The following is a 27,342-nucleotide window of genomic DNA, read 5'->3' as shown; positions in this document are numbered from 1 at the left end:
CCCCCTGGGCCCCCACCCCGCCGCAGGGGAGGGCGGGAGGAGGATGATTGACAAAGCTGATCAGTGGCTTAGGGCTCGCAGAGGGCGGGGCGAAGCGGGGCCGGCTGAGCTTTCCCCTTAAACGGTTGGGTTGGGCCTCGGGATCGGCCTCCCGGCCTCCCAGAATGGGTTGTTATGGTAACAAATGACCGAACAGTCCCTTACGAACTGGCCAATGAGAGGGCCCGTCTTTTCCACCGCACCTCTGAGCCCGAGGTGTTGCGAAAGGCCGGGTGCGGGCGGCGAGCGGACGGTGCCCGGACGTTCTGCGGAAGAGCGGGGGCGGGGCTTGTGACGGCACCACGATCAGCCTATCACGCTCGTTCTTGCTCAACGGCCCCGCCCCTTTACCGCACATTTCCCCTCCCCTAGCTCATTTCGCACGACGCAGCGGTTGGGAACACAGACATTTTCGGAGCTGGAGCCGCCTGCGCCGGCGCCATTTTGTGCCTGTGGAGAAAGAGGCTCCAGAGGCGGCTGCAAGTGGACGGAGATCACCCGTGAGAGGGCGGCGTTGCGTCCCCGAGGTCCCCCCCGTGTCGTCCCCCAACCCCCCTCCGCGGTCAGCATGTGGTGAGGCCGGAGCCGCGAGAGAGCCGGGGAGAGGAAGCGCAGTCGGAAGGGAGGCGGGGTGTCGAGAGCGGCTTCAGCTTCGGCGGCGGCGGACCTCGGAGGGGGGCCGCGGCGCAATGTCAGAGCCGACGCCGGCCGAGGCCGGTACCGCGGGGGCCCGGGAGGACGCCTGTCGGGATTATCAGTCATCTCTCGAAGACCTGACCTTCAATAGCAAACCGCACATCAATATGCTGACCATTCTAGCCGAGGAGAACCTGCCCTTCGCCAAGGAGATCGTCTCTCTCATCGAGGCCCAAACCGCCAAGGTTTTTATACACCCCGCAGCCTCCTATTCTTCTAATACTCCCTGATTTTAGTGTCAGCCTCATCCCAGGTCTCGCTTCCATCCAAAGGGGGACAGCGTTCCTCTCCAACCCTCCCCCCCTCCAACTCTGGCTCGGTCTTGGGCCCAGGCTTCGAGCGTGGGCCTCCCTTGCGGGGAGGGAGTGGGGCGGGTGAAGGGTGGAGTCCCACTTCCGCTTACCAGCTCCCTATCTAGGCCACCGCATTGTAGAGCCCGACCCACGCTTCCAATAGAGCCCTTTGGGGAGGGGGGGGGGGCTTGAAGGCAGTTGGTGGTGCGGGGAAGTTGAGAGTTAAAAGGATCTTAAGCCCCTGGGAAGGTGGGGAGTGGTTCGCCCCCCGCCCCCCGCTTCCCCCTCCCAGAACCCTTTTGGGTGATCGGTGCTGTGTGGGTTGGAAGGAGGTGAAGGGGGACCTGGGAGCGAGCTGTCGGGGGGTGGGCATAGGGCACTGGCCCCGAGTGGAGCAGCCGCTTGTTAGGAGCCCAACATGGCGCCTGCAAAGCACATGATGCAAAAGGGAAGAGAGAAGAATCCATTCCCTGCCAGCCAGGCAGCTGCTCACACCCGTCAGCCCCGTTTTGGGGTGGGGGCGGCTAGGTAGAACTTCCATTCTCCTCTCGGAGGGCTTTATTCGTCCCCCCAAATGGGAACTCGGGGTTGAGGGTGGGGTATGGGGGGTGGGGGAGGGAAGGAGGTTTTATCCAACCTGTAGGTGGAGAACTGGCCCATTGGGTAACAAGTACTTGCAGTTTTTTTTTGAAAAGTTCAGTCCCTCCTCTTCCTTCTCTCTTTTTTCCTCCCTTCCCTGATAGTGGAGACGTGCTTTTTCTTCACCCCCTTGACCAAGTGGTCCTCTGCCACCCTATATTTATTTCCCTGTAGTCCTCCTGTTCTGTGCATTCATGTGGGAGTGATATGTCACTTAAAGTTACTGTTCAACTTGGTTATCATAATGAGTTCTAATAGTTTCCCAGCACTACGTTTTAAGTTCTTTTTCAAGCTTGTACTTATGGTTTAGTTTTTTTCTAGTTGTTAGTGATTGAAATGATCAGGATGAGCCTCCTTTTAGCAGAGTGAACCCCTTTTAAAAGGCCACTTTAACAACAACCACCAAATATATTGTTTAGAGGCGGTTTCTGTCTAGTGTAAAACTGAGTGGTCTGACTAATAAATGGTTTTGAAATGTGTGCTTGGTATTATAAAATTTGTGAATAAAACATATAAAATATGTATTTGTCTTTTTTATTTACCTTTGTAAGGTGTAGAATCTGCTTCCAAGACTTATTTTTATTTATCTACGTGGTTGTGTGTTTTAAACAAAAGTCTTTAAGTGACTTGGGTTCATTCTTTAGGTTCCATCCACTCTTGGGTAAATCCATTCACAAGATACACGGTTTCAGGTGGTCCTTTCATACCTTAATTTAAAGAGGATAAAAAGTAAGGTTTCTTTTTGTGTGTGCGGGGTGTTTTTTTTTTTTGTTTTTTTTTTAAGGGCCCGACAAGTTTTTCATGCTCAGTCTGGCAGCTAAAATACAAGCCTTCATTCTCTTTTTCCTGTGAATGTTGTGTCAACAGCTATTGTTCTTCTTTTCAAAGTATGAGATTTAAAAGGAGCATTCCTCATACTCACATCCTTTTTATTGATACCACAAACATGTTGGACATGAAAACTTAATTTTTGCCTTGTTGAAGGCTTAACCTGACATTGGATGCCTTTTTTAACAAATGAAACCACTTGCATTTTTAAAAAATAACATTGATTTTTAAAATCTAAATACCTAGTATTTGGGGGGATTACTAATATTCCACAGAACCTAATATTTAGTAGCTCAGGTTGTCACTCAAGTTTCTTTGCTGGGTTTTATGGATCCTGAAGATCTTCGAGAAGTGAAAAGTAAATGATGAATATAGTGGTCACATTAAAACTTGTATTTGTGTATGGCTACACAGAGTGGTGAAAATGGATGGACTATTTGCTGATAAAAGACAGCTAAAAATTTTTTTGGCACACGTTTCCTGATTATTTTTGTAAAGCCAGATTGAGGAAAAGATGTAAAAGTCACTTTGGGGAAATACCTTAATCGGTTGGGGTTGAGGGTGAGGGGAGGGATTTTCTGTCCTTTGGTAGCAAACTGGCTTGGTTTTGTGTTTCTGGAGGTGGATGTTTGTGTCCTTATTCTCTAGCATCTCAGCATTGCTAAACTTAAGGATTCACACTTAATTTGACTCCTCCCATGAGACAGTAGTGAAAAAATATTACATACAGGATTCAGTGTACAATAAAAAATTAGCCTACTGAACAGATTTTGGTTTTATAGAGAGCCTGTTATTTTCATAAGGATCACAATGACTAAAATGGTGTAAAACATGACATGGTAAGATACACAGCAATAAAGCATTTGACATGTTGATTCTTAATTTACCCACATGCAGTGGGCTTGTGAACCCTTTTATTAGAAGTACCAGAAAAGAAATGTTTCATACAAGGTTATTCAAAGGTTTCCTTAGTCAACTTTGGTTGTAGCAAGAGCACTTCTACACACTTCTATGGGCAATTGGTTTTGTGAAATATGATGGAATTATGTACTGCAGAACTGTGAGCCTACCCTAGCTTCAGGTAGCTATGGGTAAGTGTTGTTCAGGGTTAAGATTCCTATACACGTGGGATGGGTAAATGGGGATAATTTTTTTTTTTTTTTTTTAAATCATGGTTGCTCCTGTGGAGTCGGATTTAACACTTAGTTTATATGGTGTGTCTTAATGCTCCTCAGCAAGTCTGTGAACCTGCTGATGCTTTCTGGAAACTTGCTGTGCCTTCTAAAGCCAGTGATGGGTAGACATTCCAGTTGAACTGGGGCAACATTTGTTTGCTTTGGAAAGGGCCACCTGTATCTGCATCACCACACTGGCTCTGCACAAATTTAGAACCTCTGGTTTGTGCATGTCAGAGGAAAAATAATTTCGACGGAGAGTCCATGCTGTGAAGAAAATCTTCAGGACAAATCCTGGTTTCCAGAGTCAAGTTCAACCTGATTTACATGACTCAGCGGCTGCTCCATCCAGTTTTTCTTGTATCAGTAACAACTTGCACCTTCCTGCAAGTTTAAAAGTGGTTTTTTTTGCCATTAACTTCATATGTGAAGTATACTTGATTTCTTTGTACATTGGATTATAGAGAAATAATCCTAATGATTTTACAGGTTACAAAAGCTTCATAGACTTTAACATATAAAATATGCTTATGGAAATTAGGGTTTCTGCCAGAAGTCTAAAAACTTCATTGAGTCTAGGTACACCATTATTAATGTGGGTCACAAAGCTTATACTTGGATTGCAGAAAATATCTCCCTCCTACTTTTTGGTCACTTAAAACAGGTCTTTATCATATGACCTGAAATTCTATTGAGTGTTAAATGAATATACTAGAGATTAAGGTTTTCTTAATGGTGATTTTGAGCTTATTTTGTATGCTCATCTAAAGATCACTGTAAGAAATCAGTACTTGATTGACCACAAATGTTTCATAAATGTTGATTTTAAATTATCAACAAAAATAGAGGTCTGTATTGTATGTTTAAAAATTCACTTTTAAAAGTATTTTTTGGTGGCAATTCATTATACTAAACTTATCAGTTTCTTTTTATTCAGGCTCCTTCCTCAGAGAAGCTTCCTGTTATGTACCTTATGGATTCTATCGTGAAAAACGTTGGACGAGAGTATCTCACTGCCTTTACTAAAAATCTAGTTGCAACATTTATTTGTGTGTTTGAAAAGGTATATATGCATTTAGAAACATTTGAATTTAAAAAAAATGTGTTCCTGATTAAATAAATACTTGCCTTTGTGTTGGGTTTTCTTGGGTGGTGAAATGTTTTTTCTCTTGGACATTTACCAAGTACCATGCTAAAGTTAGCGTTTTATGTTAGATTTTTAACTCATTCTAGGAGTTTTATAATACCCATTCAAGATTAGATGACTTTGCTTTTATTTTTATATTTAAATTTATTTTTGGTAAGGGTATTACAGATGTCCCCTATTTTCTCCCCTGGATGACTTTGATTTTAGATGGGCAAAAATATCTGAAGCTATCAAGAGCATTTCAAATTTCATTGTTTACATTTCTGGTGTTAGGTTGTTGGCTATTCCTATCTGGAAAGAAAAAAAGTGTAATCTACCAATGTGTCTTAACCTACCATTGGTTTCTGAAACTTTTGTGATTTTTTTTGTTTGTTTCCTCTTGTTATCCATTCAAGTATGTTTTATATGAATGTTCTAGGTGTGTGTGAATGGTGGACCAGTTAATTGCCGTAGGTTATATTGGAAATACTTTTTAACTTCTTAGTGTTTAGAAGAAAGGTTTGTTCTAGACCTAGAGATTGTACATTCCTTCAATAACATTGTATCTGGTAGTTTGGTAAATACAGTTATTATGTTGAGGAGGCCAAGGGATTTGCTGAAGTAATTATCTTCCTGTTAGGCTTTATCTTTCAAATTTAGTAAAAGGGCATTTATAAGATAATTAGGTTTAGAGATTGTTTCCTAACAAGAAATTGGTAGTTCTTATATTTAGAAGTACTTGTGTTTGGAGGAAACTTAAGAGTTGTCAGACTAGGAGAATTGGGATTATTTTGAACTATTCATTATCAGATAGTTTTACTTGCTTGTTAGAACAGAAAAAGTAGTTGCTACTTGAGCAATTTTTTCCCCTTTAAATTCCTAGAGAAAGTAAATACCGCTAAGTAAGTACATGCAGAAGAAATTTGGAAAGCTATATTTCAGATTGTGTTAAGGAGCTTGTTAATAGTGTATTGTAGACCTTTTCTAAATACTGCTTACCTGAGCCTATGGCCTTAAGGAGAAGTTAACTCTGCATTATAGAAGTTGGGGAGCTAAACCAATTTGGCTTCAGTTTCAATATGTTCAAATTCATTTGGGTGTTTGATAGAATATCTTTACTGAATCTAACTGGGCCTTAAGACCTTACAGTTGATGAAAATGACCTTGTAGTATAATTATTATCTGAAGACTTGAATGTAGTCAAGGCTTTATTATCCTGAAGTTAAATACCTTAGGTTTCTCTGATGGCCAATTTAAAAAATAGTTATGCCCATCATAAGCATGAGCAGTTAAGTTATAAAACTAAGCTCATCAGTGGGTAAGATTTTGAATTTTATTAAGGTGCCTTCCACACCACAAATAGTTTGTTCTGAGGTATTAACCGTATTGTATTGCAGAAGATGGGTTAGTGAGATAGTTTTGTCTTAATTTTAACTTTGTACTACCATGTAAATAATTTAAGAAATTTAAGCCATCAGGTAAACTGTTCCCTAGTTTTATGGTCTTATGTTTTGTCCAGAGTAAGAATAACATTAGGAATGCTATTTTAAGACCTAAAATTTGAAAACATTTTGCACTTTTTTTTTCAATGGGCCTCTTTAATTTCCTACAAGCAAGTGCAAGAAAGTCAATTTATATGTCTTCCACATCTGCATTCTGGCCATAAGGGACTTTGAGGTTTTTCTGAAGCACATCACATGAGCATCTGTGGGCTCTATCTGCATATAGTAGTTCTTTGTCTCAGTAATCTCAAAGCCAAACTTCCTGTATAATTGTACTTTTAAAAGTAGAAAGACTTGCCTAGTGGTTTGCTTTCATGAAGGCTAGGTGATGACAACTTTAATTTTTCTAATTTTTTTTTTTCAGGGAGAAATTTCTTTAACATTTATAAACTATATCGAATACTTACTGTTGTACATATATTTATGAATGAGCAGTATGAGTGCTCTATGTAAAGTAGAGAAGAGACTGATCTAGCTTTATACTTAATATTTAAAACATTCTATAGTGACTTAACAAGCCATAGAATTGTTCTGTTGTTCTAGGTGGATGAAAATACTAGAAAAAGTTTATTTAAATTACGTTCCACATGGGATGAGATATTCCCATTGAAGAAACTTTATGCCCTGGATGTCAGAGTCAATTCATTAGATCCTGCTTGGCCTATTAAACCTCTACCCCCCAATGTGAATACATCTAGCATCCATGTGAATCCTAAATTTTTAAATAAATCGGTAAGTTTTACATGAATGGTGTATAACTAATATTTTCAACTGTCAAATTTTGACTTTTCTAAAATTTCTTGCTAGAAAGATAAAAAATATCCTGTGCTTGAAACAGTTTAAATTTGTTTTTTTCTCTTCAGGTTCACAGTACATTTAAAAATACGTTCTTGTTTAGGTATAACATATTATACTACTTTGGATTTTAAATTCCTGAAAAATTTTGTGTGTTTTTAAACATGATTGGCCATTTAAAATTATGGATGGTATTTATTAAGAGATAAACTCATAATTTTCAGTTCCCTCTTAACTTCCTATTTAGCTGTGATACATAGTTTTTTAACAAATAATTTTCTCTCATAGCCTGAAGAGCCTTCAACACCTGGCACAGTGGTCACTTCCCCTAGCATCTCCACTCCTCCAATTGTTCCTGATATACAAAAGAATCTTACCCAAGAACAACTAATAAGGCAGCAGTTACTTGCAAAACAAAAACAGTTATTAGAACTTCAGCAGAAAAAGCTGGAGCTTGAACTAGAGCAAGCTAAAGCACAACTGGTAAGTACAGGAAATCTACATTTTAAATATTTCAATCATGTCTTCTGATAGAGGAGTAATTATTTTGTGTTTGAATTCTCTTAACATGTTACTTTTATTAATAGTGTATTTTCCCACTTTTATTTCACAAATTATGGTGCATTAGAGCAAATTTTTATATCCTTATTGTAAAACTCGAATATAAACTGTACACTATGTTCTTCTCAAGTACTTTTCTATTGGATTGCTATCTTTGTAGATAACACCTTAGTTTTGTTAACAATTAAATCATGTAGATTTAGTATCAGTCCCAGTATGGTCGGTGTGTTGTGTCGAATGTTTTTGCAGTCTTGAATCTTTTATGAGCTTGTGCTTCATGAGCAGAAGTCAGGTTCCTAGAAGGAAACAAGAGAAAAGCCACCACAAAATTAACGACTAGGAAGATTACATGTTCATGTGCAGGAATGACCTTATACAAAGTTATTTTACTTGGCACTTAAGTTTGAGAGTGGGAAGTTCACGAAGGGAGTTTTGTACATTTATTATTAGTGCCACTTTTTCAATCTACCTAGAGATTATATTATAAAATCCCAAAGTAAAGGACTAGTAAGAAATGACAGGCCACATAGGTAGATGAACTTTCTCTTTTTACTTTAATCTCCACTTAAACATTAGAAGTATTCAATGTGAAAATAGTATTAAATAAATGGATTTATTGAATAAAGCATATTCTAGATTTCAATTTCTTGATAGATAATCTGCATGTTTTACAGTATTAACATGAACATTTACTTTGTATTTCAGGCAGTTTCTCTTAGTGTTCAGCAGGAGACATCCAACTTAGGTCCTGGATCTGCACCATCCAAATTACATGTTTCACAAATTCCCCCTATGGCAGTTAAAACTCCCCATCAGATTCCTTTGCAACCTGAAAAAAGCCGTGCAGGTCCATCCTTACAAATTCAGGACTTGAAAGGAACAAACCGGGATCCCCGTCTTAATAGGATGAGTCAGCATTCTTCTCATGGAAAAGATCAAAGTCACAGAAAAGAATTCCTAATGAATACATTAAACCAATCTGATATTAAGACAAGTAAAACTATACCTTCTGAAAAACTAAATTCATCTAAACAAGAAAAAAGTAAATCAGGTGAAAAAATAACCAAGAAAGAACTTGACCAGTTAGATTCTAAATCTAAATCTAAATCTAAATCACCATCACCTTTGAAAAACAAATTCTCTCACACCAAAGACTTGAAAAATCAAGAATCTGAATGCCCAAGGGTGTCTGACATGAGTAAGAGAGATCCAAGATTAAAAAAACATCTTCAAGATAAGGCTGATAGCAAAGATGATGATATAAAAGAGAAGAGAAAAACTTCAGAAAAAAAAGATAAAGATGAGCATATGAAATCATCTGAACATAGACTGGTTGGAAGTCGAAATAAAATCGTTAATGGCATTGTACAAAAACAAGATGTAATAACGGAAGACTCAGAAAAACAGGGAACAAAACCAGGGAGATCAAGTACTAGAAAGCGATCAAGATCGAGATCACCCAAGTCTCGGTCACCAATTATACATTCTCCTAAGAGAAGAGATAGGCGGTCACCCAAACGAAGGCAAAGGAGTATGTCTCCAACCTCGACAGCCAAAGCTGGAAAGATTCGCCAATCTGGATGTAAGCAGTCACATATGGAAGACTTTATGCCACCTTCCAGGGAAGAAAGAAATGCTAAGAGAAGTACTAAACAGGATGTTCGAGATCCAAGGCGAATAAAAAAGACTGAAGAGGAACGACCGCAAGAAACTACAAGTCAGCATTCTACAAAGTCAGGCACTGAACCGAAGGAGAATGTAGAAAATTGGTCAAGTTCCAAGTCTAACAAAAGATGGAAATCTGGTTGGGAAGAAAATAAAAGGTAGGATGTTCACATTTTAAATCAAGTGAAATAATATGTGCATTTTAAAATACAGTGTTAACTTAAAAATTGGATAATGTTCATAGGGTGCTGTAATTGTTGCTTTATTTTTTCACTTCTTATGACATCATGGGTTAAATATCATTATTACTCCTATTTTACAGATTAGGAAAGTGAAGTTTAGAAAGGTTAATCTATGTAAGGCTGCATACCCAGGACATGAAAGAATTAGAATTTATCTGATTTTCCTGACTTAAGATCTTGTGCTCTTAATTAACTTTTAGGATTACATATAATCATTTTAACTAGATTCTTTGAAAAGGATTCTTAAATATGGTCCTGAGTATTTAAATTTTATGAAGTAACATAACTGCTTTTATGGTTTCAGCTTACAACAAGGTGACGACCATAGTAAATCTCCTCATCTAAGGCATAGGGAAAGCTGGTCAAGCACTAAAGGAATTTTGTCACCTCGAGCCCCAAAGCAACAGCATCGATTAAGTGTAGATGCCAATCTTCAGATTCCTAAAGAGTTAACTCTTGCAAGCAAAAGAGAATTACTTCAAAAGGTAGTTACTATGATCCCATGTATTCAATATTGTTTTTGTCTAAATATTTTGTAAGTACTTTTTATATTTAAAATACTTGATTTCTTTTTATCATCCCATGCAGACGAGTGAACGTTTAGCATCTGGTGAAATTACACAGGATGAGTTCCTTGTTGTTGTGCATCAAATTCGACAGCTATTTCAGTATCAAGAAGGTAAACATAGATGCAATGTACGCGATAGTCCTTCAGAAGAAAATAAAGGTGGATTAAAAAAGAAACCTCTCTTATCTGATGCTGAATTAACCTACTATGAACATAAAGCAAAACTGAAAAGGACACAGGTTCAGCATTCATTTCCAAGACTTGATCTCTTAGATCCTGATATTTTTGACTACCCTTTGACTGATGCCTTGTTGTCTGGAATAGAATGTGAGCCATCCAAAAGTAAACATGCAAGTAGGAATAGTGGAGCACAGTTTGACAGAAAAGAACAATTTAGTGAAAGAGCAAGACGTCTTTCTCCTATATCTGGGAGTCGTTCTTATGCTGAGAATCTTTCACCCCATGAGGGCCGGAGAAGACATGACGAGCAAGTCTCTGCTAAAGGTAGAAAGTTAAATCAGATTATGCCTATTGAATCACACAGCAGTGAAGGGAAAATGAACAGCTAAGTGGGGATGGATTTTTTGTGACTGTTCAGACTACCTTTTTTTGTTTCAACTTGTTTTTCCCTCAGAGGGAAGGGAAGAGAGTTAATACTTATAAAACCAACTATATGTTAGGTATTTTACTAGGTTCTTTATATATGTAATCCAATTTAACCCTCACAACAACCCAGTGAAATATATATTATCCCCATTTTACAGATAGGAAATAAGACCAGAGAAGTTTAACTTGCTTTAAAAAAATAATTAGTAAGTTGACAGAATGGGGATTTTTAAAATCCAGGTGTGTCTGACTTTAGAGGGCATCATTTTACCGGCTGTTTTGATGTTGTCTTTTCCCTCCCCTGTAATGAAGTGAGATAGTTATGGATATTTTTGGATAAGCATTTACATGAATGTAGAAAGATTTGAAGATAATTTTATATAAATTCAGATTCAAGGAAAATAATTTATTTTCTTTTTAAAAGGTGTGCGAGAAGAGCAGAGGTCACCATTCAATGATCGTTTTCCACTTAAGCGACCTAGATATGAAGATGCAGATAAACCATTTGTAGATAGCCCAGCATCACGATTCGCCGGCCTCGATACAAATCAGCGACTTACAGCGTTAGCTGAAGACAGACCATTATTTGATGGACCTAGTAGGCCATCAGTAACAAGAGATGGCCCAACCAAGATGATTTTTGAAGGACCTAATAAATTAAGCCCTCGAATTGATGGACCTCCTGCACCAGGTTCTCTTCGATTTGATGGGTCACCTGGACAAATGGGGGGAGGTGGTCCTTTGAGATTTGAAGGACCACAAGGTCAGCTAGGAGGCGCATGTCCTTTGAGATTTGAAGGTCCTCCAGGACCAGTAGGGACACCTTTGCGGTTTGAAGGGCCAATTGGTCAAGCAGGCGGAGGTGGTTTTCGGTTTGAAGGTTCCCCTGGTCTGAGGTTTGAGGGATCTGCAGGTGGCCTACGATTTGAAGGACCAGGGGGCCAGCCTGTGGGTGGGCTCAGGTTTGAGGGACATCGGGGTCAACCTGTGGGAGGTCTGAGGTTTGAGGGACCTCATGGTCAGCCTGTGGGTGGACTTAGATTTGATAATCCCCGAGATCAGCCTGTAAGTGGACATAGATTTGCGGGGGGTCATGGTCCATCAGGAGCTGCAATTAGGTTTGATGGACCTCCTGGTCAGCCAGCAGGTGGGATCAGATTTGAGGGCCCTTTGCTAAAGCAGGGAGTTGGAATGAGGTTTGAGGGCCCCCATGGTCAGTCAGTAATTGGTCTGTGGTTTGAAGGACAACATAATCAACTTGGTGGAAACCTTAGGTTTGAGGGTCCACATGGTCAACCAGGGGTTGGGATCAGGTTTGAGGGACCCTTAGTCCAACAAGGAGGTGGAATGAGGTTTGAGGGTCCTGTACCAGGAAGTGGACTGAGAATTGAAGGGCCTCTGGGTCAAGGTGGTCTAAGATTTGAAGGTTGTCATGCTTTAAGGTTTGATGGGCAGCCAGGTCAGCCATCACTCTTACCAAGATTTGATGGATTCTATGGTCAACCAGGTCCTAGATTTGAAAGAACTGGTCAACCAGGCCCACAGAGATTTGATGGACCACCTGGACAGCAGGTTCAACCAAGATTTGATGGTGTTCCTCAAAGATTTGATGGTCCACAACACCAGCAAGCATCAAGGTTTGATATTCCCCTTGGTCTTCAAGGCGCACGATTTGACAATCATCCTTCGCAAAGGCTTGAATCCGTTTCTTTCAGTCAGACTGGTCCATATAATGAGCCGCCTGGCAATGCTTTTAATGCCCCATCCCAAGGACTGCAATTCCAAAGACACGAACAAATATTTGATTCACCTCAAGGACCAAATTTTAATGGACCACATGGCCCTGGGAACCAGAGTTTCTCAAATCCCCTTAGCAGAGCTTCTGGACACTATTTTGATGAAAAGAATCTTCAAAGTTCTCAATTTGGAAACTTTGGCAATTTACCTGCTCCAATAACAGTAGGAAACATTCAGGCATCTCAACAGGTAAGTCTTGTATTTATTTTAAAATTAGGTTGTGTGGAGATAGGAATCATTTTTAATGTTTTTAGGGTTTGAGGAAGGTCTTCAGGAGACAAGTTCATAGACTGGCAAGTTTTTAATGTACTTCAAAACCCCACATGCTAGGGAAGTGGGAAGAGAGTCTTAGGTCTAAAATTTGCAATTTCATTCAAAAATTGACTAGCTATTCCAGTAGCTAGAGAAACCTACTTCTCTCTCTCTCTCTCTCTCTCTCTCTCTCTCTCTCTCTCTCGCTCTCTCTCTCACACACACACACACACTCACGTGTGCACACACATTCACACTTTTTATTTTTTAATATGTTTTTATTGATTTCAGAGAGGAAGGAAGAGGGAGAGTTAGAAATATCCATGATGAGAGAGAATTATTGATTGCTGCCTCCTGCAAGTCCCCCACTGGGGATCGAGCCCACGACCTGGGCATGTGCCTTTGACCGTAATCAACCTGGGACCTTTCAGTTCGCAGGCCGATGCTCTATCCACAGAGCCAAACTGGCTAGGGCCACACTTTTTTTTTTTTTAATGGACTTTTTAGAGTAGTTTTAGGTTTACAGCAAAATCATGCTGTGTAGTATAGATATTTCCTTTATACTTCTTGCCTTCGCACCTGGATAGCTTCCCCATTATGTTTTTGTTTGTTTGCTTTAGGCTACAAAGCTAGTAGTAAAGTATTATATAATTGTGAGGGTGTTTTATAGATCTCTGCTACATTGTAGAACTGTGAGCCTTGATAAGCTTTAAAGTAACCATAGATCTTGTCTTTTTTAAAAAATTTTATTGATTTCAGAGAGGAAGGGAGAGAGCTAGAGAGGGAGAAACATCAATGATGAGAGAGAATCATTGATTGGCTGCCTCCTGCACACCCCACACTGGGGATTGGGATTGAGCCTGCAACCTGGGCATATGCTGTGACCAGGAGTTAAACTGTGACCTCCTGGTTCATAGGTTTGACACTCAACCACTGAACCACACCGGCCGGGCTAAATCTTGTTTTTTAGATTGCTCTTTAAGAACTTCCTTAGTCTGAGTTAAGTAAGAAAATCAAGTTGTCCATGCTTTTACAGCCTATGAATATTTTTCTTCCTCTCTTCCTACTTTGCAGCACCTTCCCAGTCATTCCAGTCAAATAGAAATATTTGATATTAGTATCAACACAGCAAACCTGTGACTTCCCGCCCAAATGTATTCATTTTATCACCTAAATATGTACAGTCACTTGGTATTCTTTTGCACTTGCTGACACTTTCTTACTATGACAAAATCATGTTATACTAGTAACATTGCATGGAAGAAAATGTAAAACTAAAAGAAAGATTTTTAAAATCACATTATAAGCATTACTATTTTTTAAAATATTTTTATTGATTTCAGAGAGGAAGGGGGAGGTAGAGAGAGATAGAAACATCAATGATGAGAGAGAATCATTGATTGGCTGCCTCCTGCATGCTCCCTACTGGGGATCAAGCCCGCAACCCAGGCATGTGCCCATGACCGGAATCAAACCTGAGACCCTTCAGTCCGCAGGCTGACGCTCTATCCCCTGAGCCAAACCGGCTAGGGCTTAAATATATTTTTATTGGTTTTAGAGAGGAAGGAAAAGAGGGAGAGAGAGAGAGAAACATCAATGATGAGAGAGAATCATTGATCGGCTGCCTCCTGCACGCCCCCTACTGGGGATTGAACCTGCAACCCCGGCATGTGCCCTTGACCGGAATGGAACCTGGGACCCTTCAGTCTGCAGGCCGACGCTCTATCCACTGAGCCAAACCGGCTAGGGCACATTATAAGCATTATTGATAGAAAGCAAACTTCTGTTGATATCCAATAATTTGAAAAAAAAATTGTTCTGCAAAGATTTACTCTATTGTGTGTTCTTAAAAGAAATGATATTGTTATTGACATATTTAGGAGTGGGACTTGACTAAGTCTTGCTTGGTACATATACTAAATTGGGGTTTTTTATATATACATACCACTGAAAGTTAACATGGATACTGAATAAGGCTTATGAATGGATAATTATTTACATAGCGGAAACATGTTGAAGTCCTACCTCATTCTGAACTACAAATACAGTATTTGTATGCCTGCACAATACTTATTTCATTTTTTTTTTTTTTAACATTCTCTTGATGTCTTTTACAATCTACTTTGTAACCCAAAGTATTATGGCCAAGCAAGATGATCACAAAAGAGTTCAGATTGCTAATTAAAACTGGCTTTTGACACCTGATGTTCAGGAGTTCTGGTCTCATTTTTGCTGCTAACTCTAGCCATTATGACTATGTATAGGTCACATCTCTGGATGTCAGTTCTTCTATTTGTAAAATAAGAGAAAGCACGAGCAAGTAAAGTGACTTGTGTAAGGTCACACAGCTAGTTGTTACTGATACTTTCATGGTGTCTTCAACTTTTCAAAGAAGCTTCACATCCATTCTCAGTTCTTTATGATTCTATGAAACAGATTTGGGAAGGTATTATTGTTCCTTTTTTTTTGTAGAAAGCCTATAAGTGAAGTGACCCAGTCAGGTTTCACTTGTAAATACTTATTATCGTAGAAACCAGGCCTTAAGATGTATGTGAATGTTTTTATGTGGTAAGTATGTTAAAGTTTTACTTAAAATATGGAACAGATGTTCTTAAAACCAATGTTTCTCTTAAAGGTTCTGACTGGTGTTGCTCAACCAGTACCATTTGGCCAGGGACAACAATTTTTACCAGTTCATCCACAAAATCCTGGAGCATTTGTTCAGAATCCTTCAGGTATGTACTTGCTGACCTTTGTGTTTTTCAAAAGGCAAATAATTATTGTCTCGTTGAATAGCTACTGAGTTTGTTTACACTGTTGATGTGTTCACACTGATCCTATTTACAACTAGGGATGGTTAGCCAGGACTAGTAGACCATTTAAAAGGGGAGGAATGAAACCTATTGGAAGCTGGAAGGTGTGTGTGGGGGGTGGGGGGGGGCGGAATGTGATACTTATGTTAAAGTGATAAATGGCAAACCTCAGAAATCTCATTACTTGATATTTTATGTATATGTGTGATGATTCAATAAACTTCAAGTAAATACTGGGGATATTACCTATAAAGTTGATCCAGTTATATGTCTTTATGGACACTCAAATAATAATTATACCCAACATGTTAAAAGAGTAGAAAAAAACTGTGTTTCTCTAGCCAGGTACACTGAAAAGCATCTTTATTACTCTGGGGTGAAGCATAATAATATCGTTATGGGTATAATAACAATATTGGATACAAGGGCTTTAAAAATAAATTTTGTTTTTTGAATATATTTTTATTGATTTCAGAGAGGAAAGTAGAGAGAGAGAAAAATCGATGAGAGAGAATCATTGATCAGCTGCCACCTGCATGCCCCCTACTGGGGATAGAGCCCACGACTGTGACCTCCTGGTTAATAGATTGGTGCTCAACCACTGAGCAACACCAGCTAGGCTGTTTTATTTTTGAATCTTCAGAAACATGCTTTAACATGGTACTATTCAGTTTACAAGGTTAGGGAGTTGTCCAAATCTTCTGAAGTAACTAGGGAAGTCCTAGCCAAGTACTAGTTTATTAATTAGTTCTTAAACAGTGTCATAAGGAATTCACTCAATTAATTTGAAAGCTTTTTGTTTTTAATTTCTAGTTTGATTAGGTTAATTAATGTTTTTTGGTATCATTGTAATGAAAGGGAAGGAAAGAATTTGGAATCTAAAGTCAGAAGACCAGTCTATTTCTAGATAGGCAGGTTAATACCACAAATCCTCTCTGGGCTTCATTTTCTTCCTCTCTAGACAGAATATGATAAAAGTATTTGTCAGAAAAATTTTTATGAGATCATATATGCAAAAGTATTTTGTAACTTAAATACATTATATACATTCTAATGTATTTTACTTTAGAATTTAGTTTTTCTTGTTGGGTAGAGGATTTGTTGCATTGAGGTTAGTATGCAAAACTGCAAATTTAAAAACAAAAAGAAGCAAATACTACATATAGTGCCAAACATCTTAGTGCGTTAAAATTATGAATTCATTTAGTCCTCATAACAATCTAGGAACAATTATTATTACCCTTTTATAGGTAAAGGAAACTGAGGTACAGATAAACAACTTGATCATGTCACACAACTAAAATGTGGGATTTCTAGTTGGGATCTCAGGAGTCTGGTTCCATAGTTCATGTTTTATTTTTTTTTCATAGTTCATGTTTTTGATCACTAAACTTGGCCATCTAAAGACATGTAAATAGCTAGTTAGGACTAAGACAAATAATTCTAATGAAAGGTAAATGTTAAAGTAATGTGTGAAATGCTATTGTAATTGATGTCAGGGTTGATTTATTTATTCATTCATGTATTCAGACATTTAATTTGAATAGACATTAATTAGTCTCTGTGTCCAAGGCATTGTGCTAAGTGGAAGAGTATGCAGTGGTTAAGAGCAGGGATTATGTGTATTGTGGATGCAAATTGAATTTCTTCTCATGAAGGAATTTTTGGTGTTCCATAACCTTTTCTAGAAGTGTAGTGAGATGCAGTGACATGCAAACACATTGAAATAACCCTATATAGTAAAGAGGTAATACGCAAATTGACCCTCACTCCGCAATGCCGTCACAAGATGGCGGCGTGCACAGTGGGGGCAGGGCCGTGGGGGCGGGGCTGGTGGCCACTCCGCGTGGCTTCCGCTGGGGTTCCTGTGGCCCTGTGGGGGTACGGGGGTGGGGGAGGGTCCCAGCGGCGGCTGCTTCGTGCAACTTCTGCCAGGGCACCACGGGGGTGGGGCCCGGCATCCACTCCTGCGGCCCAGAGGTGTGGGGCATTGGAGCGGCACTCCAGGACTCTGGGCCATCCCATGGCACATTGGCCACGTGGGGTGGGACTCCGGGACTCAGGGCAGTCCCATGGTGCAGTGGGGGGACGGGAGGAGGAGGGGTCCCGGGTCTCGCTCGATTTTGCGCAACAGGTCACTAGTACTTTTATAGTTGAGTGAAACAATCATAATTAGATTAGTGCTTAACAAACTATGTAATTGAATTGATTCCTCACCAGTGAGCTTAAGGAGATAATTTTTATCTCAATTATTGAAATTTTGATAATCCTCACGCCTATTTAGCAGTAGTTTGAACTGCTCTGCAAGTGCAATAATTCAGCAAAGGTCAGAGTGGCAGGTATACTTGGAGCCACATTGTTCATCTTCCTGCATTAGTTCCCCTGGATAGTCATGGGGGTGGAGGCTGAGGAAGTAGTACTTCCACTTGGGCTTTGAGTATTCCCCCCTACCCCTCAGTATAGTCCAGGGGTGGGCAAACTTTTTGACTCGAGGGCCACAATGGGTTCTTAAACTGGACCGGAGGGCGGAACAAAAGCATGGATGGAGTGTTTGTGTGAACTAATATAAATTCAAAGTAAACATCATTACATAAAAGGGTACGGTCTTTTTTTTTTTTTAGTTTTATTCATTTCAAACTATCCGGCCCGCGTGCCGTAGTTTGCCCACGGCTGGTATAGTCAGAAGATGAGGAATAAAAAATTTTAGATACAGTGGGGCCTTGACTTAAGAGTTTAAAATTCGTTCCGTGACGGAGCTTGTAACTCAAATTACTCGTATGTTAAATCAATTTTCACCATTACAATGAATTGAATGCTGGGCTGATGTTGTGGCGTTCACTGTGACGTTCGCTGCGCCAACTAGCGGTGGGGTATCTGAAGCTGGCTCGTAACCCGAATTTTAGCTCGCAACTCAAAGCAAAAAATCGGCCGAGAGATGGCTCCTATCTCGAAAAACTGGTTAGTCGGGACACTCGTAAGTCAAGGCCCCACTGTAGTTGGAAATAGAAGTGGTTAGAAGTGCTGTGTTGCATTGCATAGAAGGGAGTATGAGTATGAAGTATCTGTGTTTTTTCGTATTTATCCCAAAGTATATATATATATTTTTTTTTAAATATATTTTTATTGATTTCAGAGAGGAAGGGAAAGGGAGAGAGAGATAGAAACATCAATGATGAGAGAGAGTCACTGATAGGCTGCCTCCTGCATGCCCCCCACTGGGGATCGAGCCCACAACCTGGGCATATGCCCTGACCGGGAATTGAACCGGTGACCTCTCGGTTCCTGGGAAGATGCTCAACCGCTGAGCTACACCCGGCTGGGCACCAAAGTATATTTTTAAGAGGTGATGATTTACTTACCCATCTGTAAAGTTCATTTTAGGAGCTTTTGATGTAATTTATAGTCATCCTTAACAAGAGTTTATAAAATTTATTGTTGATAGGACATCTTCAAGAAATCAAGAAACCTTTTCATGTTTAGTATAATTTATATCTTTAAGTTCTTCTTTCATTTTGAGACTCTTATTTTTTTAAAGGAGCCCTTCCTAAGGCATATCCTGATAATCACCTCAGTCAGGTGGATGTAAATGAATTATTTTCAAAACTGCTAAAAACAGGAATTCTCAAATTGTCCCAGCCTGATTCAGCTACAACACGTAAGTATGTTTCCATACTTCATCTCTACAAAGCTCCATTTAGTTATACAGGTGTATGATATAATATTATATAATGTAAGTTATAAAAGTTCTTACTTACAATCATTGGATTTTTAGGGTATTCTCTGTTTTTTTGGAAATCTAATAGAATTGGTTTATAATAAAATTATTTTTAAATTTTCTGAGATGGAATTATTAATTTTGTAGTGTACATTATTTCAATTTATTAACATTTCTATAGATAATGTACAGACTTTTTACTGTGTTAATTTAGTTTTTTACAAATAATTTGAATATTGCTGAAGTAAAATTTTGTGAAGATTGACTTTTACAAGGTCAAACCTAATATCACTTATCAAAATAAGTGATAAATATTTTGGCCAGTAAATAAATATAAGTTTAGAAGCACTGAATAGACAATATGGGGTTCTCTATTGCTTATACACTATAGTATTCCCCTATAAAAAAATACGTGGAAGAATGGTATTGAGAAATTGGTGTATTTCTTTTCAATTGAAGAAGTAAATGAAGTTGCTGCTCAGCCTCCCACTGAAGAGGAGGAAGATCAAAATGAAGATCAAGATGTTCCAGATCTTACCAATTTTACAATTGAAGAGTTAAAACAGTATGTAATCTAATTTTCTTTCTAATTTTCTAAGATAAAAAGGGCAATGACTTTACTAACAGTGGACATTAGTGCTATTAATTTTACCCCTTATATACCCCTTTTAAAGTCTAGGAAGCCTGTTTTCTTTTTTTTTAATGTTATAAAATACACATAACATAAATTTAAGGAAGCCTGTTTTTAAATCCCCCTTTAAAATATGTTTGCACAAATACTTAGGCCCAAGGCTTCCCCCAAATTTCTATTTTGTCATATCTGTGTTTGGTGTAACAAATACAGATGGTTTAAATATTAGGTATTTATAATCACTGATCTTCTGTTTTATCTTAATCCTTATTATTTTTTCTTCATTGATATACTTATGCTTTTGGGGCTAAGAGAATTAAATTTTTGTACTATAGTATTTCAAAAATTTTTTTAAAATCTATTTTCCCTTTATAAGTAATACATATTTATTGTGGGAAATTAGAAAATAGAAATCAAGAAAATAAAATTACCTACAATTCCCACTTTACTGATAACCACTCTTAACCTTTGGTGCATATCTTTTTATAATTTTCTGTTGCCTATATTAGTTATAAAAGAACATTTAAATTCCATGGTTCCTAGCATTTACTTCTCTTATTTTCTTACAATATACATGCATACATGGTGGGGCAAAAATAGAGGTTTACAGTTGTGAGTACACGAATTTGTATTATTTTTAATGATTTATTGTATTACTTTCCATCCAAACAACTCTAAAGCTACTTTTGCTCCACCCTAATTTTTCTGATTTATCATGTTTCTTTTCTTAAAAATTAATTGAAATTTTTATTGAATTTATTAGAGTGACATTGGTTAATAAAATTATAGGTTTCAGGGGTGATTTATCACATTTTTTGATTTATCATGTTTAGAAGTCTTTTGACTTTCTGAAAGTGAAGATCTAGCTAGTTCTTTTACTGTTTTATCAATTTTCTTCTATAGTTATATAACCATTTTTTATTAAATCATTCACTATTAATATTATGACACTATTTTGTTTGCTGGTATACAAAGTACTCGTATATTGTCCTTTGCTTTATTCTGCTATTTAAAAAATTGTTTGGCGTTCCTAACTTCCCTGTTTGTGGATTTACTTGGTCTGTATACAATTTCATTCAAAGTAGGGAACCTCTAATTTTAAAAAATGATTATTGCTGATTTCAGTTTCCCATTAGTCTTCTAATTTTTCTTTTTAGTAATCCATACAATTAGTGCTTCTGTACCTCTTCCAGTATTCTTTAGACCAGGGTGGAGCAGTTGAGTTACTGAGAACTTCAAAAATCTGGAGAGGTGAACTCTAATTATTCTGCCATGTCTGTTTGCTGTGTCTGCCTTGATACTGACACTAGTCTAAGAACAGGCCAGCTATTGCTTTATTAGTTAGCACATGGTCATCCCATTTTTAGCCAAAAGGAAATAAGCAATTAGGCCAGGTCTGTCAATAATAGGATAGACTTCATGTTCCAAAATTCACCCAAGTTAAGGAAAGAGTGTCAGTAACATTATTTTGTCACATAATAATGGCATCAGCATTATTAAAATAATAGAAAATGGAAACATTTATAATTGTCTTTTTTTTAAAGTCCATTAAAAACTAAAGATTCTTTTTTTTGTTTTTTTGAAACAGGCGTTATGATAGTGTTATAAATCGACTATACACTGGTATTCAGTGTTACTCTTGTGGAATGAGGTTTACAACATCACAGACAGATGTTTATGCAGATCACTTGGACTGGCATTATCGGCAAAATAGAACTGAAAAAGACGTTAGCAGAAAAGTCACTCATAGACGTTGGTACTACAGTTTAACAGTACGTAATCCATATGTCTCTGAACTGTCAACCTTTAAATTCTATCATTCTAAAAGTATATTAGTTTAAATCAAGCATGTCAAAGGCTAACACTGGCCAAATAAACAAGGGTTAAGTTTATGTGGGCCGCAAAAAAACAAAAGCTTCAATTTTCATAGAAACATAGGTTTATTTCGATAGAGATATGCTGAATACAAAGGTCTGAAATACATGATTAATCGTTAACATAATAGAACATTTTAATAAAAATTAACATTTCTTCTTGAACATTAACTTATCAGACATTGAATAACTGCACAAATTAATAAGCATAACACAAATAAACCCATTTTTCTTGTTCTCCAAAAGCGAAATATTTCCTGTTGTATACACCAAACAAGTCAGTCCAAGACTAATGACGTGGCAATTGGCTGCTAAAATATTCGCTGCTAGTGTTAGTGGAGAGAAATGGTGCGCCGGTGTATAAGGGAAATGAATGCAACACGATTACAGTGATCAGTCATTAGCGAACGTTGTAGTTCATTATTAATAATTATGTATAACAGGATATTGTAAAAATTAAGTGACAAAATTTTTATTAAAACGTTTCTTACATACCATTATATTGGCTGGGCCGCAAATATATTCATTGTGGGCCACATGTGGGCTGCGAATTTGACATGCTTGGTTTAAATAATTGCTGGGATCTAACTTGTGAATGTTTTGAATAGTATTTGACCTCTAGAATATAAAAGGTTTTTTAAATAAAAGAAATTTGAACAGTATGTATTGTTTTTTGTTGAAATTAGAGAAGAACACAGATTTCTTCTAGATCTAAAATTCCAAGTTGCTATGACTGTTTTTTTTTTAATTGTACATAAAATTTATCTTTTTTAAATTTAGTAGTTGTAAGTCTAGAGGCAATGAAAAATTAATATTAAGGTCTTAAGTGTAATTAGTGGCTTTATATTGTCTATTAGTTATGGGGCTCAAAGAGAATACATACTTTTATTTACTTATTTTGACTTTTTTAAAACAAATATTGTTGAAAGAGAACGCATAATTTTATTATTTTTTTAAAATATATTTTTATTGATTTTTTTACAGAGAGGAAGGGGGAGGGATAGAGAGTTAGAAACATTGATGAGAGAGAAACATCAATCAGCTGCCTCCTGCACACGCCCCACTGGGGATGTGCCCTCAACCAAGGTACATACCCTTGACTGGAATCGAACCTGGGACCTTTCAGTTCGCAGGCTGACGCTCTATCCACTGAGCCAAACCGGTTAGGGCGAGAACGCATAATTTTAAATAATATTAAGGTATATTGTAGAAGGCACCCATACCTTTAAGTGGCATTATAATAAATATATGCAATAAAAGTTTAGGAACAAACGAAAATATCTTCTTTTAAATCAACTCCTTTTAAGGACTGGATAGAATTTGAGGAAATAGCTGATTTGGAAGAACGTGCAAAGAGCCAGTTTTTTGAAAAGGTGCATGAAGAAGTTGTGCTCAAAACTCAGGAAGCTGCTAAAGAAAAGGAGTTCCAAAGTGTACCGGCAGGGCCAGCTGGAGCAGTGGAGGTAAGAAAAGAATGTTAAATTTTCTACCTCTGGTCATGTCGCTCATTTCAAATAAACATTTATTTACATCTCTCTTTCAGTGATACTAAGATTTCGTGTAAGCTTTACTTTTCAGTTGTACTCTAATGATTTGATTTGGGGTTTTATAACCACTGTAGTTATTTACATAATATCTATCAGTGACTGATAGCAGTGAAATGTTTGCTTTTTTTCCGTGGAAGAATGCAAAATTCTTAGAACTTATTTTGTATCTGTCGTATGTCAAACATTGTTTAAACTTTCAGAAAACTCAAATCTTTCCACTTAATGTTTATGTATTTTTACTTAATGTGTTCTATTAGTACATTTCATTTTATATTACTCTATTTTAGAGTTGTGAAATCTGTCAAGAACAATTTGAACAATACTGGGATGAAGAAGAGGAGGAGTGGCATTTAAAGAATGCCATTAGAGTGGATGGAAAGGTAATTTTCAGTTCTTTATAGGAAGCTTTAAAATTTGTTTTTTTGTAGGGGGGTATAGTTCACCACTTTGAAAGAGAAACGTTTTTGTTTTTAATAAAAAAATGGTATTTCAGAGGTATTGGAATTTAGTCAGTGTTTGAGTTGGAAGGGATCTTAGCAGTCATCTGGTTCTAGACTCATTTATATAAGAGGTTGCATAACTAGTTAATGATAAACCCAGGACTAGGTCTTCTGAATCTAGATCGTCTTTCTGCCTAACCACACTTCATATTCTAAATTTCTGTTTCATTGAAACTGTTACTGCCTTGAAAGCATACCGTGTTACCTACTTAAATGCAGAAAGCCAACTTTAAAGAGAAATCAGGATGAAAAATGTTTTAATCCATTTTTGTAAACAACTGATTTTTGTCTTCTTTCCAAACATAGTTATCTTCTGGTTTAAATTAGAAAAGAAAATCTTACTAGAGTAGCCATTAGAAATGAATATACATGTGAATATCTACTTTCTTTTTCTTTTTGCTTCAGATTTATCATCCATCATGTTATGAAGATTATCAAAATGTAAGTTCTTTTTGGTTACTGTTCTCATTTACGTTAATAAATTGTTATTTTTTGCATCAGAGCATTATTGCTATTTTAATCTTATATTGGTGTTAGATTGATAGAATCTGATTTAAATTTCTTTATTCCTTGCATTCCATTCACTTCAATCATGATGACGTCTTTCACTAGAGCACTAGTCATAGAGAAATGTGAGGAAAACAAAGATTTGAAGGATCATGATGGGACTAGGTTTCTAGAATTATGGGTAGCATATACTGCTTTTTTTCTTAAATACTTCACTCAGCCATGTAATATAGGAATACTTTTTAAATGGTGACACATGAAATCTGAAAAAGATATCAATGTGTTTCCCTTAGAAATTCAAACTTTTTTTTTTAATAGTGCCCATTTTTTTAATCCAAACAATGGAATAGAACATACTGCCTTTCAAATATTTATTTCATGGGTTCAGAGAGGCAGTTTGGTAGATATATGTAGGCCATCAAAAGATTAGGCTTTTTAGTCTTGTTTTGTGGGGAAGCAGGTATTTCAGTTGCATGTGGTATATGAATGTTTCTTTGCCCATATAATTGTCCTATAAAACTCATTAAATTTTCATTTTGTAGACATCTTCATTTGATTGTACACCATCTCCCAGCAAGACACCAGTTGAAAACCCTTTGAACATTATGTTGAACATTGTCAAAAATGAATTGCAGGAACCCTGTGAAAGTCCCAAAGTTAAGGAAGAACAAATTGATACCCCACCAGCTTGTACAGAGGAGAGCATAGCAACACCCACTGAAATTAAAACTGAAAATGATACAGTTGAGTCAGTTTAAATAAAATGAGAAAGGTATGTTTTTCTTTTTTAAAAAAGCTGCTGTTTGGATGTAGGTGAAGAATTTTTTTATGTATATATAGAACTATCTATATAAATTGTCTAGCTGAGGCAGGGCCTTCAGCTATCATTTGGTTAATAAATACATTTTAGTATTTGCATATCCTACTGCCTGCACAGTTTCAGGTGCTTGTTGTGTGAAAGTTCTGTAGATGTGTGCAAATTTAACAAAATGAAATTGTATGTGTAAAAATGTACGATTTTCACTTGTGAAACTGTAAATTATAAATAAAAATATTTTTGCTACCCATGGAGTGTAATATTTATGCACACCATCAAATAAAGACAGTGTTTCTGTACTTTTTATTGGGTGAAAATGGAATTAAACAGCAACCTCAACATATGATTTTTTTCTGGTATTTCTCATGATTAAAGCAAAGTCTAAGTTAGTTTTATCCTTCAAAGGGGGGTTGTGAGAGAGCACTGCAGGACTTTTCTCAAATAAGAAAGCCAGATTTGAAAAAATTTTAGAAACAATAGGAGCTATATATATTATATATATATATATATATATATGCATAAAATATATATAGCTCCAGCTATAGAGAACCATCCAGATGTCCTTTTTTGAAAAATATCTAATGAAGCAACTTTTATTCAACTTGGACATTGATGCCATCAAATAATTAACGAATATATTTAAGTACTAAAGGTGACTTTTTTTTAATGACATTTTTCAAATTTGTCACAATTTGATGCAGTGAACATATTTCTATTTTAAGTTACAGGGGAGTCTGTAAGAATGTTCATTTGAAACATGGTTAACCTTTTTCATTTGTTGGTTTTGACTGAATTAGATGGATACCATGAGATGTTAATATTCATACATGTAATAAATAGAATGATGAAGAAACTTGGTTTGTGTCTCTTTATTTCTTGAATGGCTTTAGCTTGTGACGTTTCTTCAGCTTTAAAACATGAAGTGGCACTTATGAGCCTTCTATTGGAGGAGATAGGCATATAAAACTAATGAAAATTATAGCTTGTTGAGCATTTACTATGTGGTAGGCATTGATAAACATTTTACATATATTCCCTAGGACTTAAAAAAAATCCTATATGATAGGTGGGATCCCCCACTTTACAGGTGAAATTGAATCACCTACTTAGGTGTAGAACAAGAACATAGAGCTGGCTTTGCTTCATTTTTGTGAACACTATTTCTATAGTTAAGACAAATGCTAGAATAGAAATAGGCACACCGAACCGCCTGGAGATAGGTTAAACAAGGCTTTATAAAGATGGTGATAGTTCAAGTCTTGGGGAATAGCTAGCAGTGGAGTCCACATTCCTGAGAAGAGTATCTATGGAGAATGAACAGCAAATGTAAACAATGTGTTTTCAAAAATTAAATTTTGTATGGTTAAAACCCAGATTATGTAGTTTTGGTCATGATAAGGAGTTTGTATTACACTGACAATGGGAGCCACTAGAAATTTTAAACAAGTAATATCCTAATCTGCATCTAAGGTTGGCTTTTCATTTTCAAAAAAATTTTGAGAGATTTTCAAATATAGAGAGGTCCAGTAAGAAAACTGGTTAACTATGTACTGAACTTTCGATGAACTTTTGAATATACAAGCATGGAAGAAATGCTGGGGTCTGAATTGAAAAATGTAGGAAGTTTCCTGTTGTGCCTCTTTTTGGGAAAGCCATCATAGTTTTTATCAAATGCTTAAAAGTATATGACTATCGCCCTGGCTGGTGTAGCTCGGTTGGAGCATTGTCCCAAATCCTGAAAGGTGGTGGGTTTGATTCCCAGTTAGGGCACATATCCAGGTTGTGGGTTTAAGAGGTGACCAATGGATGTTTCTCCCTCTCCAAAATCAATAAAAACATACAAAATTAAAACAAAATACATTTCAATTAAAAAAAAAAGTATGTGAAGTCAAATGAAAGGTGGCATTTAAACCTAGAATGTATAAAGTAAGAGTATCTGTATAAAGGAAGAAGTCTCTGGGGGAACATTTAGCTTTGCAGCTAATTGAGAGCACAATTGAAGTAAAATAGGAAAACCAGTAATGAGGAAAACATTTCAAAGACTGGGTAATCAGGAAAATATGGGAAGATTGAGAAATATCCCCTAATTATTGAGTGCCAATGCTAGTTGTGATGTGTGGGTAACGGGACAAGATAAGAGCTACTCCTAAGAAA

At 37.2% G+C, this 27,342-nt stretch overlaps 1 protein-coding gene across 4 annotated transcripts; it reads left to right on the top strand.

Moving 5' to 3' along the window:
• Window positions 1-407: 407 nt before the first annotated feature.
• PCF11 (PCF11 cleavage and polyadenylation factor subunit) lies at window positions 408-26,041 on the top strand. 4 transcript variants are annotated; one of them, XM_006098466.3, is made up of 16 exons: window positions 408-920; window positions 4,608-4,733; window positions 6,842-7,030; window positions 7,382-7,576; window positions 8,360-9,477; window positions 9,866-10,046; window positions 10,150-10,240; window positions 11,160-12,721; window positions 15,420-15,519; window positions 19,133-19,252; window positions 19,772-19,877; window positions 21,532-21,715; window positions 23,125-23,280; window positions 23,652-23,744; window positions 24,270-24,305; window positions 24,914-26,041. In XM_006098466.3, exons 1-16 carry the CDS (start codon window positions 729-731, stop codon window positions 25,127-25,129), a joined length of 4,665 nt encoding a protein of 1,554 aa, XP_006098528.1. In that variant the 5' UTR covers window positions 408-728; the 3' UTR covers window positions 25,130-26,041. The 4 variants fall into 4 exon arrangements, with proteins under 4 accessions (XP_006098528.1, XP_023617960.1, XP_006098527.1 ...); XM_023762192.1 differs by having other exon boundaries at window positions 10,150-10,456; XM_006098465.3 differs by having other exon boundaries at window positions 10,150-10,633.
• Window positions 26,042-27,342: the final 1,301 nt, after the last annotated feature.

The sequence above is a fragment of the Myotis lucifugus genome, unplaced genomic scaffold (genome assembly GCF_000147115.1).
Source record: "Myotis lucifugus unplaced genomic scaffold, Myoluc2.0 scaffold_236, whole genome shotgun sequence".
NCBI classification, from domain to species: Eukaryota; Metazoa; Chordata; class Mammalia; order Chiroptera; family Vespertilionidae; genus Myotis; species Myotis lucifugus.
This window is presented reverse-complemented; position numbering and strand designations above follow the sequence as displayed.

What these genes read in the sequence shown, in the direction of transcription:
- PCF11 (XM_006098465.3), top strand. Translation starts at nt 729, where the DNA reads ATGTCAGAGCCGACGCCGGCCGAGGCCGGTACCGCGGGGGCCCGGGAG. An exon ending in TTATTTGTGTGTTTGAAAAG is followed by an intron (nt 4,734 to 6,841) that starts GTATATATGCAT and finishes CTGTTGTTCTAG; the next exon opens with GTGGATGAAAATACTAGAAA. An exon ending in CTAAATTTTTAAATAAATCG is followed by an intron (nt 7,031 to 7,381) that starts GTAAGTTTTACA and finishes TTTCTCTCATAG; the next exon opens with CCTGAAGAGCCTTCAACACC.